Source organism: Wasmannia auropunctata, unplaced genomic scaffold (genome assembly GCF_000956235.1).
Source record: "Wasmannia auropunctata unplaced genomic scaffold, wasmannia.A_1.0 LD336053.1, whole genome shotgun sequence".
NCBI classification, from domain to species: Eukaryota; Metazoa; Arthropoda; class Insecta; order Hymenoptera; family Formicidae; genus Wasmannia; species Wasmannia auropunctata.
The window spans coordinates 1634708-1652218 of NW_012026837.1; the positions used below are offsets into that span (position 1 = coordinate 1634708).

The following is a 17511-nucleotide window of genomic DNA, read 5'->3' on the forward strand; positions in this document are numbered from 1 at the left end:
ATAATTTTTATATATAGACTATTTAATTTCTACACGTTTACATGAGAAATTTTTTACATAAAAATATACTGAATGTCATATAGATAATAAATAACTGATTTTTACAAAAAATATTACAAGCGATTTTGCGATATAATATAGGTATAAGCACGAAATTACGTGAGAAAGTATAAGGTATAATTTTTGCATTTTTTCAATGGGAATACTTAATATAATACAAAACGTTGCAAAAGTATTGCCCATAAAAAACTTACGTTAATATTTTTATTCGATACTTTTGATACGTTCATACTTAACGATACGTGCATCAATATTTTCTACGCTCCACTAATATTCAGCTGATGTTAACGCTGCCGCAGGCGGAGCTTAACAGATGCAAGTCATTTCATAAATTAAATATCATTTCGTATCGCGACGTTTCTTATACATTAAGCGGAGTGAAAATAGAGTACAGTCTTCTACCATTCGAGTTGGCTCTACTGCGAAGTAGCTTTTCATCGAGCAGCGCGCGTCGGACATTCGCTCTTCATTCTCGTTGCTACGCACGTATGTCTCGCTTTCGTTTTCGCTTTCGCTAACGTTTTCGTTTACATATACGCGAGAAGAGTAATAATAAAGTGCGAGCGAAATGTCCGAGAGCAAGACTCAAGAGAAAAGAAGCGAAGTGCGTCTGCGGTATCCTATACGAGTTTATCCCTTATCAGGTACAGGCAGCAGTTCTTTGGAGTGCCTGGGCATGTTTATTTCGGCGTCCGCGTCGGCGACGTCGTGACGCTCCGCGTTCTCGCTGGGGAACTCGTAGAGCGGCTTAAAACCGCCGAAGAGCTGCGGCTTAAAGTTGTCGGCGTCGAACTCGCTTCTTTCGGTCTGCGCGTCGTTCTCCGAGTCGGCAGGTTTCGCCTCGCTGTCGCTGTCCGACTTTCTCTCCGCTCCCGCGGGCGGCTCGACCACGACGACGCTCCAGCCGTTCTTGCTAGGCGTCTCGGCGCTCATACTCGCGACGAAAGGAGCCATGAAGTTTTGCGGTGCTGGTGCCGAGCTGGAGGAGCTGGACGGCTGCTGCGAAGGCAACAGCACCGTCTGCTTCGCGTCGATGCTCGTAACGTCGTCGTTGCCATCGAGATCTTCATCGAGATGCGCCGGATATGGCGCGTACGTCGGCGTGTACACGTAAGCGATTGGCGTCGAGGTCGACGTCGACGCGGTTGACATCGAACTTGATGACGACGCGATCGATGCTGTGCGATGCAGCGTCACAGAGATCGCCGCATCGTTCTTCTTTCGGTACGGCAGGAAGTCCTGCAAATACGGGATCACATTCACCGCTTCGTTCTTCTCGTTTTCTCGCTCGTTCGCGATTGCAGCAGCCTGCTGTCGCTGCTCGCTGGGTATCAGCACGGGGGTCTCCTTCACGGTGGGAAAAACGGACGATGGATCAGGTCGTTCAAGCGGATACGGGAAGTCCAGGGCGACAGGTCTGCCGTTGTAGACGGTGTGCGTATCGTCCTCGTTTTGCAGCAGAGTATCGGGCGGTAGCGGTCGCTGAGGGCCCCGCGTACCCACGACGACGCTGCCGTCCTTCTCGTTGGAATCGTCCGGGTGTATGTTGACCGCGGTGTTGACCGGATACACGACGTACACGGGTTGCTCCGGTATTTCCGACGGATCGTGATTGTCCGATTTTCGGCGATCCGCTTCGTGGGCGAGCATAGGTTCCACGGGGGGCTGAGCCTCGTCATCGCCCACGTCGCCGAATTCACCGTGATGCTGTATCATCTGCAGAGTCGTAACGTGCGGGGGATCCGCCGTTCTGCGCTTCGGGAACAGCGGCGGCCTCGGTGGTGTCATCGGCGGTTCCTCCGGATACCTTTCCGAGCCCTCGTTCTCGCGTTCGTCCGCGATTATCTCGCTCTTACCCCGATCCTCCTTCCTGTTCTCGCCGATCTCGCCGTCGCTGCCGTCACCGTGAGCGAACAATCGATTCGACGGCGCGTTCTCCTCCAGGCCGCCCCCGCGCGACACGGGCGGTACCCCGTGCGGAGGACGAAGTCTTCGTATCGTCGGTTCCGTCTCGTGAGGTAGGACGACGCTGTCCACCTTCGAGGTCGGCGTGAAGGCCAGTCTGACCGCGTGGATCGGCGGCGGCGGTGGATTCAGACGCTGAAGGTACGAGGGTGCCGGCAGCATAGGTCTTCGTGACGGCTGACGAGCCGGCAACGGTTGCCTGATTCTCGTGGGTGCACCTTGCCCGGCCGGCATCGTCCCTATTACGTCCGGACCGCGATGACCGTGCGACGCTTTCGCGTTAGGACGGAACTGCGGCAGGATGTTGGGCAGTTTCTGGTCCGGCGAGTACGGACGTTTCCTCACGTCCAACGGGGGAGGTACCGGCGGCCCCGAGTGCGGCTTGACACGCGGCGGTAAGGGTAATCTCTGCGGCGGCCTCGAGTGATTCGGCCTCGACGTATCGAACTGGTAATGATAGTAATGGGACGACGGCTTGGAGCTCTCCACGGGCGGCACCAGGTCCTCGGCGAGCTGCGGCAGATCCCCGATGATATCGTCCATGGGAGGATTGAGCTTCGTTTTATTCGACGTTGCCGTCAACGTCGTTTTGGGCGGTAACTCGCGAATACTGCCGTCCGCTTCGTTTATGATCACGATGTGCTCCTCCGTCAATGCGTCCTTGTTCCTCGTTTCGTCGTCCGGGAAAATGACGTGGCCGGAATCCTTTTCCTTGTTTGGATTCTTCGTGTCGTGAACCACCGTGCCCGCGACGGCGATGAGGGGACTTTGAAGTCTCGTCAGATCGACCTCGTTGCTGCCTCTCGGAGGACTCGGGCTGGACGGCCAGACCCACTTCTGCGTAACGCGGTCGGGATTCGGTTCGACAACGGAAACGGGCATGTGCTCGTGTTTGACTTCCTTCGTGGGATCGTGTGGATCGTTACGCAGCGGCCAGAACAGAGCGTCGGTCTCGGACAGGCCGCCGCCGTAGGGATTCTCTCCGACGGCTGTCCCGACTGAATAATAACCACCGTCGACGTTCTGGCGATTTCCCAGAACGAAAGACACGGTGTCCTGATCCGGCGGTATCACGATGTTACTCGTGCTCTCGACCACGGCTCCGGCTCCGATTCTGTCCGGTTCCGACTTGATTATCGGGCTCGGCCTGTATCCGTGACTGATTACGCCGTCGTAATGCTCCGTAATGCCCGGTCTTCGATCGTTGCTCAAGGACGAGAGAGGAACGATCGGATGTTGCGGCATCGTTAGAAATTGCAGTGGTCTGTTTGAAGGTACGTCTTTTTTTAGCGTGGGCAGCGTCGGAGATACGGGGGGTCGCGAAGGTACAGCCGTGGTCGACGTTGTGGTCTCTGCCGGCGACGCGGCAACCGTCGTCGTGGTGGTGCTCGCAGTCGTCGTCGATATTGTTGTGCTGGAAGTGGTCGTGGACGGTGTCGACGGTGGCGGATCCTCCTTTAATAAATCTCCGAACGAGAAGAAGTAATAGTTGTCTTCATTGTCCGCGTCGCTTTCGCCGTCTGACTCGTAAGTATCGTAGGAGTCTTTATGCTCTTCGTTTTGCGCTTCCGGTTTCATTTCGGGCTTCGCGTGGGATACCACGAAATTGTTGAGATTCGATTGGTCCTTGTAACGAGAGGTGACCGTGGTCGTCGTCCCATCGCTCGAGGACTGCGTCGAAACGTCGCTCGGATTTCGATGAGATCCCACGGAGGCGTGCAGCTTCTCTATCGGCAGAAGATTCTTCTCATTTTCCTCCGCACGGTCGATCGAGTGAAACGTGATCGGAGTACCGGGCGGCTTCCACGTGGTTACAATAGGTGGTTGGGTCGAAGTAGGAAGCACGGTGTGCGACGAGTTCGCCGTGCTCGGCAATGCGGAAGTCATAGTCGTCGACGGACTCGTCGTACTTGTCCACCTCGCATTGAAATCGCTGGCGGTCGTAGTCCTGTGCGTGCTCGTTTTTGTTATCGGCGTGTACGGGTTTCTGTGTACGGAATGTACATGCAGTTCGCTCTCCGGATGATAAGGTCTGTGATTGTACGTGCTGTAGCTGTTGGCGCCGCTCTGCACCTTCGTATTCGCGTACGAGCTGGAGATCAACGGGTACTTGTCGTTCCCGTATTTGTCCGTCGAGGAATAATGGACGGGCAAGTTTAGGAAATCATGAAAGTTGGGCGTTTGCGCGTTGATCTCGTTCGGGCCGGCGTCGTTCCGATCCTTGTTCCTCGTCTTTTCCTGCTCCGCGTACGCGCCCTCCTCGTCGCCCCCGTTATCGCCGCCGCCGTCTTTGCTCTCTTTATCACCTCGCTCGCGATAACGACCGGTATAGTTGAGGGCTTTGACGGGCGGCGCCTTCTCGAAATCGATCTTACCGGTTATCGGGTCCTTCTCCAGCGAGAACGGCTTGCCGCCGTTGAAGGCGAAAGGATACGGGATATGGTAACGCGGAACGTCACCGTCGTCGCCGGTTAAAGCCTCACCGCCAGCGGCAGCGACAGCAGCAACGGTGCTCTCCGCCGCCACGAGATCCAGGTCAAGGTCGTCCAGACGCGTCTTGCGTTCCGACGTGGAGGAGCCGTCGGTCTTGCCGGATCGGGTCTTTGACCTGGCATTGTTGTCCAGGTGGCCGCCCATCAGATATTCGCCTGACACACATGCCAGAAGGGCGAGGAGCGTCCACGGGCGTCCCCGCATCTCTCGCATACGATGCCTGGAAAATATCGCTTATCAATCCGGTATCGCGCCTAAATAGTTCAAGTCTACATGCAGTGTACAATGTCTGGCTTTCCTTTTCATAAATTTTTTTTTCCTTCGTTTTCTCACGCCAGCATTTCACGCTCGAGCCGGCATTTACGCGATGATTCTTATCTCAATTTCAAATGCGGGTGTCGATCGCATTTCACACAGCGGAAGAAAACGCATTAAAAAAAAAAAGCGGCATACGACCCACATCCAGTACGATTGAACATTGTGGCATACATAATTAAATTTATTTGTGTCGCACGTACACACGTCTATTTATGCAAGATGCGTGCGATTAGATGTAATTAGATTATCCGATCAGATATGGTAAACCATGAATGACTCTAGAAATATTACTGTAAACGCGTCATCTTACGTTGTAGCTCGTAGTGATGCTAAATGAGACATTAATTATAAATGTAAGGCCGTTACTCCGAACAAGTTCCGTTCGACCGATCGCGAATGAGCTAAATAGACGCGGGTGTGTTATAAATGTATGCGCAGTTCTGCGAGGATTTATCCTCGAGGGACAAATGCAAATTCGTACATCAACACAGCGCTAAAATTCCGATAAACTTGTAACGTACTTGTAGGACAGACTAATATTACGTCAAGTGGAATTCCGTTTCAATGTATAACGGGTTTTCAGCAGCCTCTCTCCTCGTCTTCCGGCACCGCACCGTCTCTCTCTTTTCTCTTTCTACACGCCTTTCCGCGCGGAATCTGTCTTGTATTTCCCCCCGTGCTGTCCTACACGCGGCTCTGATAATCTCCTCCTATCTGGCTTTAATATCCAGGTCGAATAACGTTGCACGGTGACATTATTCGCCCGCTAAAATCGTCTAACGCCATTCACCATTCATAACACGGACTGTATAACGTCCGTGGTCGTGACCCGGTGTCTCGGAATTTCCTGACACGGTGAATGGGACGCGCCAGGTGATGTTGGTCAGTATGACCTACTTTTGTTCCCTGCTTCGTGGGGTTTTGCCCCCGAATTGTGTAATTTCAGTTTCGCACGCGGAACGAATCGCATTTCACGCGCGCGATCATTTCCTAGATTTAGGATGACTTGCTCGATCGCGAGGGATGTAACATGTAAATCTCGAGAATATTAATACTTTTTTTTTTAATATGTAGATTCTATTGTCCTATATTATCGTTCGATACCTATTTAGAATTTTAATTCTTTTAGTCAGTCAGAAAATGATCAAACATTATAATTATTTATTAACGCGTATTAATGAAAAATTCTACTAGGTTCCTGTTTAGATTTATTATTGAATTTAGCTACCCGACGAATCTATCGCACGAATATCGCATCGAAAAACGCTTTATTATTAATTACGTAAATGTGACGAATAATGTTTTCGCAAATCAGCACTCGTTATACCTCGATTATGTGGAAAATCAATGGATCACCGACGGGCCGAGGCTTCCCTTTGGCTTCTCCCGATTTCCGCGATGCTCCTGCGATTGTTCACTAATCTATCCACACACGATTTTCAATGTAACACGTTTTGATCGAACGTATAGTATTCGCGAATAACAATTTCGCGCTGGCTTTTCGACGTCGAAAAAAAATCGCTTCTTCCGCAGAGTGCAATCGACGTCGGGTACGAACAAGAGCCGCGGGAAACTGGCAGGAACGTAACCCTGGAAGAAGGTCGTGTAACGACTGAACAGCCTTGTCGTCAGGACGGCATAGGAGGAAGACGAAGAGGTGGCGGGAGGACATGCGGTGGAGGAAGATCTCGCTCCAAATGACCCGAAGAGTAGGAGAACGGCCGCGGCCGTCCGAGAGGCGAAGAAGAAACGAGGAAACGGATGATTGCGGAGAGGCGATATTAGCTAAAACCCGGCGTGCTTTTACAGTAAGATAAAAGGATAACGGAAATTTGCATTTACTTATGAAACGCGTAAAAGACGGATGTCGGGCGAAGACAACAGGCGAATAGGTATACGCCCGTTCGAAATACACTTTCCATCGGATGTTTTTACAAAGCTTCGTTTTTGTGTCGTTTTAAAAGCTACGAAATCGATACAACAACGAGCTGTCATTAATAGCAGTATAATAATTAAGTTGAATCGAATTCCATCACGCGTGTAAATGTGTTCATAAACAACACGAGAAAAAATATTTCAGTTAAAATAGAATATAAAAATATCTTGTTAAACTCGGACGGTAAAGGCGCGACATTTGTTTTGTAATAAAATTTCGCGTGTACTTAATGACAATTGACTTTCAGCAGTTTTCGATAGCAACGAGGCAGATCCTCTCCGACAAAGGCGTAAGAGGAACGTGCGCGCGCTATCATGCACGCACTGCCGCTAATATTACCGTACGATGTAACGTATAGCGTGGGATATAATCGTGTACACACGGATATCATCGTGTAGGTGTTCGCTCGCTGTTGCTGCTGCTGCTGCTGCTGCTGTTGCTTGTCGAAGGATACAGAGTCAGGGGCGGAGAAACGGTACGTAGAACAGTTAGACGACGACCCACATCGAGCGGAGCCTCGCAGCGGCCGGCGTACCAGTTTCTTCGACCTTGCACCACAACCAGGCGCCACAAACGGTCTTCTAAAATTCTTGTGAGGCCGTCAGGAGAGGGGAACGATTCGTTTATCTTTCCTGGGGAGCAGCGAGATCTGTCATCAATCGTTTATGGAATTGGCGAAACATACCTCGCAAAAACTGAAGTCGTAATGTATTGTATACAGAGGCTGCAATGCCCGGATGCATCAGATGGCGCGAATTGAAGTTGATTTTCCCTCGACACGTCTTGGCCTTTTCTCATATCGATAGCGAGCTTGAAATGATACGATATTACGCGATATTAAGAAAAAATTAAGTTCAAACAGAGATATCTTTTTCAAACCTCGTTGCATTGCCGCCGCACGATTTCCTGAATCGCGCGATAACGATACGCTTGCGCCGGAATCTGATCTTCCGAATCTGTCCTCACCGCGCAAGTCGTAAAAATCATTCGACGGCCTCGTCATAAATCATGAAGTTCATAAAGCGCGCGCAGTCAGTATCAGCCACTTGCAAGGCGCACTTGCTCCCAAGCTTCACCTTCGAGGGAAATATCGCTGAGCAGTCTCGCTTCAATTACCCGTCGCAGTTGTTGTGAAACGCGTATAGCATACCATGACGTCGCGAATCGTAAGCATTATCGCTCTGTGCGTTCTGCTGAGCGACGCACGCAAATTCGACGATGGAGCGAAGGATAATTATTGGAATGAGATCCGAGGGAGCAGTGAGGAGACAAAGGAGCTGTATAAAACCATCGAGATCCCGAAGCGTTCGATTGGGCTCGATGACGATCGAGACGCTAAGCCGAGTCGTATCCAGAATGTACCGGTACCTGCCTTAATGGCCAGATACGTCGTTAATCAAGCTGGTAATCAACGCTGATATCATTATAGCACCTACCGAACAAGTTCTCACGTTGAATGAAGTAACACAGTATAATAATATTACGTCTAAAAAGTTTATCATTCAATAAATTACATATGTTGATATATTCTGATATTTTAGGTAGAATATATCAGCATACAGAATATATGCTAATATGTTCGTAAAGAGATTTTCGAAATACGCGAATACGCGAGATACGTGCAAATACACGCGCATACACATGCGTTTTCGCACGCACGTGCGTGCAGCTTTTATTCGCTAATAGTTTCCTGGGATTTAATTAAAGATGTAACTGAAAGGAAATTTCCACAACTTGCATGTGTCATTTCATCAAGATATGCGTGTCGAGATAATCATCGAAAGTTGAGAATAAGATGAAAAAAAATAGCGATGATTAAACAAACATTCGCGTTGTGTTATTATTATCTCGTCTCACTCACGCGGCTGAAACGCGCATATACTGCAATATACATATACATACGTAGCTGTTTGCCGTCGCAAAGCTCATACTTTGATCTCGCGCCAGACACATATTTAACTGTATTGTGTCAAGTAATAAATAATCAATGTCGTTGTGTCGAATGTAAACACGATGAAAAGACCGTTTTATTAGACCGCTCCAATATTATAATAAACGTAAGAATAATCCTATTGTCTCCCAGAAGAGAACAAAGGAAATGAAACAAAGAGATTGGTTCTCCATTATATTTGAATCCATCTGAAAAGAATCGCTATTAGAATTCTAATCATTTTGTTGCATAGAAAAAAAAAGATATGAGTTTTGCGAAAATAATTCAATTCGGCGCTTCATGTACCATTAATGCACTTATTTTTTGCGCGCTCATCAGTATCACATGGATATATGTAATATGTATCAACAGATTGGGCGAGCGTAGCGACGATAAGCACAAGGAAGGATGTTGAAAGTTTTCCCGTTGCAAATTTGATCTCCATCGCCGACGGGCCTGTTGGAAACGGTACTGGAGTACCGTACATGTACCTCACTCCTCTCGATTATACCGCTCAAGATCTTTCTGTAAGTAGTAGTGATAGTATATTGATATCACAATTGATTATTGGCATATTCGTTACACATCTGTATAACGTATACTGTATATATACGTTATTGCTGTGTCTTATCATGCACGTTGTATAACTAATGACAATTTGATGACTGTCTTAGCAAGAGATAAGCCAAAACTTTAGTTATACTATGTATATCGTTCATTTACTACACAACATAACTAAAAAAATATGTTCATGTTGTTTGCTTACAAAAAACCAGCGGAAACATAAAGAAAAAAAGAAAAATATTTTCTTTTTTACAATCAGTTGTCACACTAAAATTGCATTTTAAAATTAATATTACAAAATATTAATGATTAAAACATTGAAACTCATTTCATTTTATAAGAAACTTCGTTTTTTAAGTTATGTTGTTGTAGGAAAGGAGCGATGTTATATTGCACATTGTACTATCTAAAATATTTATAATTTAAGAGTTTGAAAAATGTGAAGAACAATAATTCTGTTGAAATGTAACAAAAAGAGATTCTAACATGATAAATTTAATAATTACATATTTAGCTCTCTTTGTCTTTTATCTCTTGAGAACGCCAAATGACAAAATTCTATAAAATGAAATTTTTCTCAAACAGCACACTGAGAGCTATCCTGGAGACATCCTTAGAACGTCCTACGCGTCCTAAGAATGTCTCTAGAATTCTGAACGTCTGTAGGACGTTCTTTGGAGGAGTGTGCTGTATGGATTGGCTTATCTTTTGACAAGTCGGTAATCAAAAATTTTTTATTATACAATATACATGTGCATAATATCAAAACGTCACATAATAGCGATAATGTTTTAACTTACATCTGTTCAATTAATAAAAAGAGCGCGTGACACCTTTTCTGACTTGCAGCAATCCTTATTATATTTGTACAAATGTAATTTGAAAAATTATCACTACCATGTCACGTTTTAATTGCTGTCACGCGTATTACATAATTTAAAAAATTTTTGATTGCTGTCGCAGTAATCAAAATTTTTCCATTATACACTTATACACGTGCATAATATCAAAACGTCACACAATAGCGATAATTTTTTAACTTACATCTGTTCAATTAATAATTAAAAAGAGCGCATGACATGACTATTATTATATTTGTACAAATGTAATTTGAAAAATTATCACTATCATGTCACGTTTTAATTATCGCATCACGTATATGATTAAAAAAATTTTTGATTGCTATCAGTAATCAAAATTTTTGATTGCTGTCTTATCATGCACGTTGTATAACTAATGACAATTTGATGACTGTCTTAATCAAGAGATAAGCCAAAACTTTAGTTACATACAATTTTGTTATTTAATCTGAAGATAAATAAAAAATATAATTATATAAAAAATTGTATCAAATATAATTTTATTAAAATAATCTAACTCACCTATCTAAAATTTCTGTCGTGATTATATTGCATTAATCGCATTAACTCGGAACTGTTACAGAAAGATCATCGTGCGACTGTGATGGTATCATTAGCTCAAGGCAACTATTGTAAGGATAAAGGATACGATCCAATGGATCCGCGATGCGTTAGAGTCCTCCTAACTGGAAAGATTGTTGCAGTCAGTAAATCATTCATTTACTCGATGCGTTCGAGGAGCGCGTAATCAGTGCTATTGCATATGCAATGCAGCAATGATATAGATATAAAACAAGAATGATATCATTTTTGTTTTATATCTAACAATTAAACTGAAAATAAAAATAAAGCACTGACATCGTGCTCCCCAGAATGCGCTTATTCCGCTTTACTTTTGTACTTATCTGTCATAATTTAAACGTATTCGTTGTTTTAATAACAGCTGAAAAACGAGACTGACCTGCAAAAATTCGTGAAGAAATTATTTTTCGCCCGTCATCCGAAACTGGAGAACATGCCCGCAAGTAATATCGCTACATATAGTCTCTCATCCGTATATTATCTAAAAAATTGTTGAACGTCAAATTACATTGCGCTGTTTATTTGCACAGACCACAAATTCTTTTTGGCCGAATTGAGGATATCGACAATCGCGATGCTGGATACCTTCGGTGGACCGAAATACATTCCCGTCGAGGATTACTTCAACCCGCCACTCATCCGCAATTCTCTACGTGCCAGAAAACTCGCGTCGCCGTTTATTTTCAAACCTATTTTTTGATAAGCGTACTTAAGTAATTCTGTCAGAATCCGGCAAGATCCTGACAGTCCGAATCCCCGAGACTTAATGTCTATAGGGTTTCCTAGGAATTTTTAAAAATTTAACATTTTTAAATTTCTCAATTAAAATGACTTGCAACGTTATAAGAATGATGTAAAAAAAAGGCTATGCGAAACTGAATTTTACTTATTACAACGACTGAATTTTAGTTATTACAAATTTTGATATTTGCAATTAAACTATAAGCTCGCAATAAGTTAAATACAAATAAATCAATGAGTTATTTTAATTGTTGGAATCTTAATTTTGACATTATCTAGTATTTGGATCGGAAAAAAAATTATAACGCGAGTAACAAAAGGTATTTTTTTTAAACCTATGATCTGTCCGCGATTCTTGAACGTTCGTGCCATTTGTTTGCGCGCGGTGTTAAAATAAATATATATAAATACATTTTGATATGATTATTCTGGTGCAATTGCTGACATATCTCATTGTAAAAATTTATCAAAATCTTTTTATTATTTTCCATAAATTTACTCGTGCCACTCGTGCACATAAAGTTTGCGACATTTTTTTTTATAGGTTTCGAAAACGCACTAATTTTTTGCAAATGTGAACCACGATTGGTGTTATTATACTGTCTCTAGACTAAAGATAATATATCGTGGTTCGCACTTGCAAAATATTAGTTACCTATATAATATATATTAGAAACCTATAAAAAAAAAGTGTTTTAATAACAACCGATCTAACTGTACTATATACATACGTGCGTTCCCTCCTTTTTAATCTCCTATTTGCTTCAATTTGGATTTGGTCACGTGATGTAGTACATACTACGCATGCGTGCGAAAAGTTCCAAAAAAATTGTCTCGTTTACTCACTCGCACCGCTCGCACGTGGTGCATTCCAGTATATATACTTTACATACGTTCGTTTTTTTCCGTCAAATTAAGGTAAAAAAAAATATTAATATGAAAGGTGTACGAAGCACCAGTTTCAAGTGAAGTAATTTCACTCATAATCAGCGTAATAATTGTAGAAACCGTTGTTGACATTTAGAGAGGTTAACTCCGAAAGGTTATGTCTTTCCGTGGACGCGGCGGCCGGGGAGGCGGCGGTTTTAGAGGTGGCCGAGGAGGCGGAGGATTCAGGGGACGTGGTGGCGGTGGCGGTGGTTTCGACAGGGGCAGAGGGTAATTTCACGAATATTGCAATTATTATCTACGTAAAATGCGTCAGACAAATTGTGTCAAAGATTAGGTTAGATCGCAAGTAAAACTCCCGAGGTATTAAAATGTGTTTTGCGCTTGCAAATTTACCGTAGGTACGATCAAGGACCTCCAGAGACGGTGACACCGTTGGGACATTTCACGTGGACGGTGGAGAACGACTTGGTTCTTAAAGTCGACATCGAACAAGTGCCCTTCTTTAATGCGCCGATTTACACAGAGAGCAAGCAACAGATTGGGAAGATAGACGAGATATTCGGTAACATTCGAGACTACTATGTGTCCGTTAAGTTATCGGAAAACGTGAAAGCCGCCAGCTTCCAAAAGGATGCACAGGTATTACAGCATTAGAATTAGATAAAAAAAAATATATATATATATCTTATTGAAATGAATCTCAGGTTGCTATTGTCATTTCCTTTACTTACAACTCTAATTTTCAATTTCTTATAAAATCGAAACGTGAGCATGAGACATACATCAGGATCGAACCCATTGATTGCAAGTCAATTGTTGCAAAGTCACGCATGCCTTCATAAACATTCGTATATGAATTTTATATGCACGTTTTATATATATATATGTTATAACATACGTTATTATTGTCTGTTGATTACAGTTGTTTATCGATCCAGCAAAGCTGTTGCCTCTTCAGAGATTCTTACCAAGACCTCCTGGAGAACAGAAGCGAGGCGGTGGTCCTGGCAGGGTCATGAAAAGAGGAGGTAGAGGAGGAGGAGGTTTTGGTAGAGGCGGCAGCAGGGGATCCTTTGGAAGAGGAGGCGGCGGCGGCTTCGGCGGCTTCGGTAACAGAGGCGGCAGTGGAGGATTCAGAGGTCGTGGAGGAGGCGGTGGATTCAATCGTCCCAATTCAGGTGGTCGCGGAGGAGGAGGCAGAGGGAGATGGTAGAATCTGTATATGTATAATTATAAAAATTTTAATTGTTAAATTAAATAATTATGAAAAGAATTCCTAATATCTAATCATACCAATTTTATTAAAAATTCCCAAAATTTCATGCTCAAAATCCTAATATTCCTTACTTTAATACATAACCTATACACAAAATTTAAAATGAAATAATTATATTCTTTTAAATCTAGTTTTAACTAGAAAATTTATATTTATATAAATTTTCTCGTAAAGAAGCATTTTATTTAAACTAAAATTTAAACTAATCACTCATAATATCTTAAACTCTAAAATCAACATGTTAATGTATTAGATTACTTTGCAATATATTGATAAATAGCAAAGAAGCAAATATTTTATGTAATTTATTCAACTAATTTTATCATCAAATTTTCTTTAATGACACTTCAAATATAGCGATACCGTTATTTACATACATGTACGTGCATATATGTACACATATAACGTGTATTTAAATATATAACGTGTTATATATTTAAAATTTTATACAAAATCGAATACCGTAAGTCAATCTTGATCAAACTTTATACATTTTCCAAGTTCTTTCTCCGCTCGTTTCAGCAACTTATGACGGCCTCTTTGCTTGACTCTTTTCTTTTTACTCAACTTTTCCATCCTATCCTCCGATATTTTATCCCAATACAACTTCTCTTCATCACCTAGAAAATTGGCACAAAAAATTTAATAACGATAGATAACGAATATTATATTATTCGCAATATGCAAGATATTTACCTTCTAAGACAATCAAGCGTCTTCCTTCGTAGCTCCCCTGTGCAAATGTTTGCGCAGCTTCCGCTGTATCGCATCTTACATAGGCTTCGCAAGAATCAGCCGCCACATCTATATATTTCACCGAATTGTTGTCTCTTAACTCCATCTGAAATTAAATATTTGGCATATAACACCTTGATTTATGGAATTCTGGTTAAAGGTGCAATATAATTTTAATAAATAAAAATAATTTAATATGTAAAAACGATCTTTTTTTCTAATAATATCAATGTACCTTAAAGCTCTGCGGATTTGTGCAAGGTTCATCCATTTCGATTTTCACTATAATTCCCGGCGCATAATTAACGCGTCCGCAAGACTTGTTCTCTTCCTCGAGTTTCCCATTGTCGCTTTCGTATTTCGGTTTATCATGCAATGTACTATTCTGTCCTCCAGCTTTATCGTGGTATCCATTTTTTATAATTCCGCCTCTGTCCACCTCAGCTTTTCTCAAGTGCACTTTCAGTTGTGACATTTTATGCCGCTGCAAATCCAAGTATCTATTTCTAAGACGCTTCCAATCTGGTTTCGCCATTATTTGCAAGCCTATCTTACTACAGATATCGTTCTCCTGAACCTTACTTCTCTTCTTCCGATTTTTCTTCTTCTTCCTCTCGTCGGCACTGGTCTCCTCGATATCGCTATTCCTCATGCCGCAATCGCTTGTGGAATGTTTCTCAGTTTGCAACAAAGCATTTGTCTCGTTGCTCTCGTCGCCCTCGTATGAACATCCTAATTCTGTCGTTTTGTTTTTACTCGAATTTGTCGCCGGTTTTTGGCATTCTTTCTTTACTGCTTCTCCAACGACGTCTTCCGCAATCATTGTATCGTTTATCGTATGTCTTCTCTTCCTTTTCTCTGTGCTTTTGTTGCGACTTTTGTTCGAAATCTCTTGACTTTCTGTATTACTTTCAGTGACTTTGCTATCCCTTTCGTCTTTAGTATATAATTTTTCTGAAAGCTTTCTTTTTCTTAAGCTTTGTCGATCATTATTATCTGCTGTATCTGTTTCGTTATCGTAAGTATTATTCTTGTCTTCGGATTCTTCCTTTGGCATCTTTTCTTTTTCATTCTGCTGACCTGTCATATTTTGATCTGAGGTTTTTCTCTTTCTCTTGACTTTAATATCATTCTCATCTGCAACATATTTTTCTTTTTTCATACCTTGTCTACTATCATTTGCTGCATCTGTCTCGTCATCACAGACATTATCCTTGTCTTCTTTTGGTATCTTTTCTTTTTCATTCTGCTGATCCGTCGTGCTTAGGTTCACTTCTTTTTTCTTCTTTTTGACTTTAACGTCGCTTTCGTCAGTAACGAACGATTTTTCTGAATATTTTCTTTTTCTTTGTCTAGTATTATCTGCTGCATCTGTTTCATTATCACATGTATTATCCTGGTCTTCAGACTCAGATTTGGATACTTTTCTTCTTTCATCTTGCTGATCTGTTATATTTTGATCAGTTTCCCTTTTCTTTTTCTTACCCTTAACATCGTTCTCGTCTGTAGAAAATGATTTGTCAGAAGAATATTTTTTTTTTTTAAACTTTGTTTGCTATTATTATCTCCTATATCTGTTTCGCGCGAGTTATCTTTATTTCCCATTTCTTCATTGGCCTTATCTTTTTCATCTTTCGATTTTGTCCTAGACTTTGAACTAATTACTCCAATCACTGCATCTTTTTCAGGTTCGTCAAACGTCGTTATACTTAATAACTCATTGGGAGATATATATGATGGCAAGACACATCTCTTTTTTCGAAATGTCTGTAAAGTGAAATGTTAAACTATGTTATCAAATTATAAAAGTAACTATTATGTCTCACATTTGCAATTATTTAGTGATATATTTAGCATCCATTAACTATTTCTCTTACCTTGATGCACTCTTGAGCACTGTTGGGTGTATCAAATTCCACAAATGCAAACCCTTTTATCTTCTTGTTGCTCTTGTAACGTGGAATCGAGACGTATTCTACTGATCCGTATTTAGAGAAGATAGATATCAACCAGTCGTGATCAGCATCCGGAGGTAGGTTTTGCACATAAATTGTGCACTGGTCGATGTTCTCCTTCTTCTGAATCGGTGTTAATCGACAGACCTTTGTACCATCCTCCGATACTTTCAATATAGCTGAGCCCTGCAGAGCCTTAGCTATCCTGCTCGTGTCTGTGGTCAGCTCGCGCAGCTTATTAAATCTAGTGAATATTTCAAGATCCACATCTGAAAGACAACGAGGCATAATTACAGCCAGTATTTTAACATCCTTTAATTTAAGATTTAAAGGTGAGATATTGTACAATTGTTATGATTAAATAAAAATATGTAAAAATCTTATGATCTTAAGCTTGGAACAAAAACGCAAGAAAGGAGTGCTTACATGGATCTTCCTTTAAGAGTCCCGACAGGTAGCGATCCTTGTTCAAATTAGCGTCGCTGAAATAAAACTCCATTTGCCTAAGTATCGAGGCGTGCAACGCTTTCTTCCTCAGCCTTGGTTTACCACGCGAAACGCCCGACTTGTTATTACGTTTAACTGTATCGACTATTGGCTCCTGTACCTGGGGAACCGGTATACTTTCCGAGGCTAATTCCATATCTGATTCCTCCATCACCATTGTATTCTCAGAAGGACATACAACAGGCTTCTCAGCAAAATACGCCGTTCACGTGCTGCAAGAGAATACATTTAGAAGATAATATTCAGTTTTTACTTTTATTCATAACTCACCAATTGTTAACAACGCAGGTTAGGTGGATCACGAAGGCCTCGCGCCGAAGAAACGCACATAACCACGTTCTCGTTCAAAATGAATGCGCCAATCGCGACACCAATTCAAATTAATAATTGTTCACAGTGTTGAAAACCGTAGAAAATCAATTAAATCCTGCCAACATGAGCGTTGTGATCATACCGATCATGCGTAAAGCACGTCGTCGACTGAGGGTGCCTAGAGTCCTAGATTATCAGAGAAGCGCGACCGGTGTTACGAGTCCTGATTGGACACGCAAATGGCCAATCATAAGATTGATTTATCGCTATTATAAATGGCTGCCGAATAAATCAAACTTATGATTGGCCATTCGACGCCAATTTTAATATTTTCTAGTACTTTTGCGATACTGCCATAAGCCGGTCGCGCTTCTCTGATAATCTAG

The 17511-nt window shown here is 42.5% G+C and overlaps 4 protein-coding genes and 1 long non-coding RNA gene across 5 annotated transcripts; 2 read left to right on the forward strand and 3 right to left on the reverse strand.

Moving 5' to 3' along the window:
• Positions 1–4: 4 nt before the first annotated feature.
• LOC105450977 lies at positions 5–6418 on the reverse strand. The gene is made up of 2 exons (XM_011691140.1): positions 6164–6418; positions 5–4738 (listed from the first exon to the last, which is right to left on the reverse strand). Exon 2 carries the CDS (start codon positions 4729–4731, stop codon positions 691–693), a length of 4041 nt encoding a protein of 1346 aa, XP_011689442.1. The 5' UTR covers positions 4732–4738; positions 6164–6418; the 3' UTR covers positions 5–690.
• A 611-nt stretch (positions 6419–7029) lies between these two features.
• On the forward strand, positions 7030–11586 carry LOC105450979 (protein CREG1). Its single transcript, XM_011691141.1, has 5 exons — positions 7030–8176; positions 9075–9229; positions 10710–10829; positions 11070–11151; positions 11239–11586. The coding sequence occupies exons 1-5, from the start codon at positions 7924–7926 to the stop codon at positions 11406–11408; spliced, it is 780 nt and encodes a 259-aa protein (XP_011689443.1). The 5' UTR covers positions 7030–7923; the 3' UTR covers positions 11409–11586.
• LOC105450978 lies at positions 8771–9096 on the reverse strand. Its single transcript, XR_974532.1, has 2 exons — positions 9009–9096; positions 8771–8911 (listed from the first exon to the last, which is right to left on the reverse strand). It is a non-coding gene; the product is annotated as an uncharacterized LOC105450978 (long non-coding RNA).
• A 902-nt stretch (positions 11587–12488) lies between the features above and the next one.
• On the forward strand, positions 12489–13613 carry LOC105450980 (probable H/ACA ribonucleoprotein complex subunit 1). Its single transcript, XM_011691142.1, has 3 exons — positions 12489–12607; positions 12739–12979; positions 13263–13613. The coding sequence occupies exons 1-3, from the start codon at positions 12495–12497 to the stop codon at positions 13551–13553; spliced, it is 645 nt and encodes a 214-aa protein (XP_011689444.1). The 5' UTR covers positions 12489–12494; the 3' UTR covers positions 13554–13613.
• Positions 13614–13777: 164 nt separating this feature from the next.
• On the reverse strand, positions 13778–17298 carry LOC105450981 (la-related protein 7). Its single transcript, XM_011691143.1, is given in 7 exon segments — positions 13778–14236; positions 14313–14457; positions 14587–15896; positions 15899–16118; positions 16229–16575; positions 16733–17025; positions 17084–17298. Coding segments are annotated over 6 exon segments (2412 nt in total). The 5' UTR covers positions 16971–17025; positions 17084–17298; the 3' UTR covers positions 13778–14084.
• Positions 17299–17511: the final 213 nt, after the last annotated feature.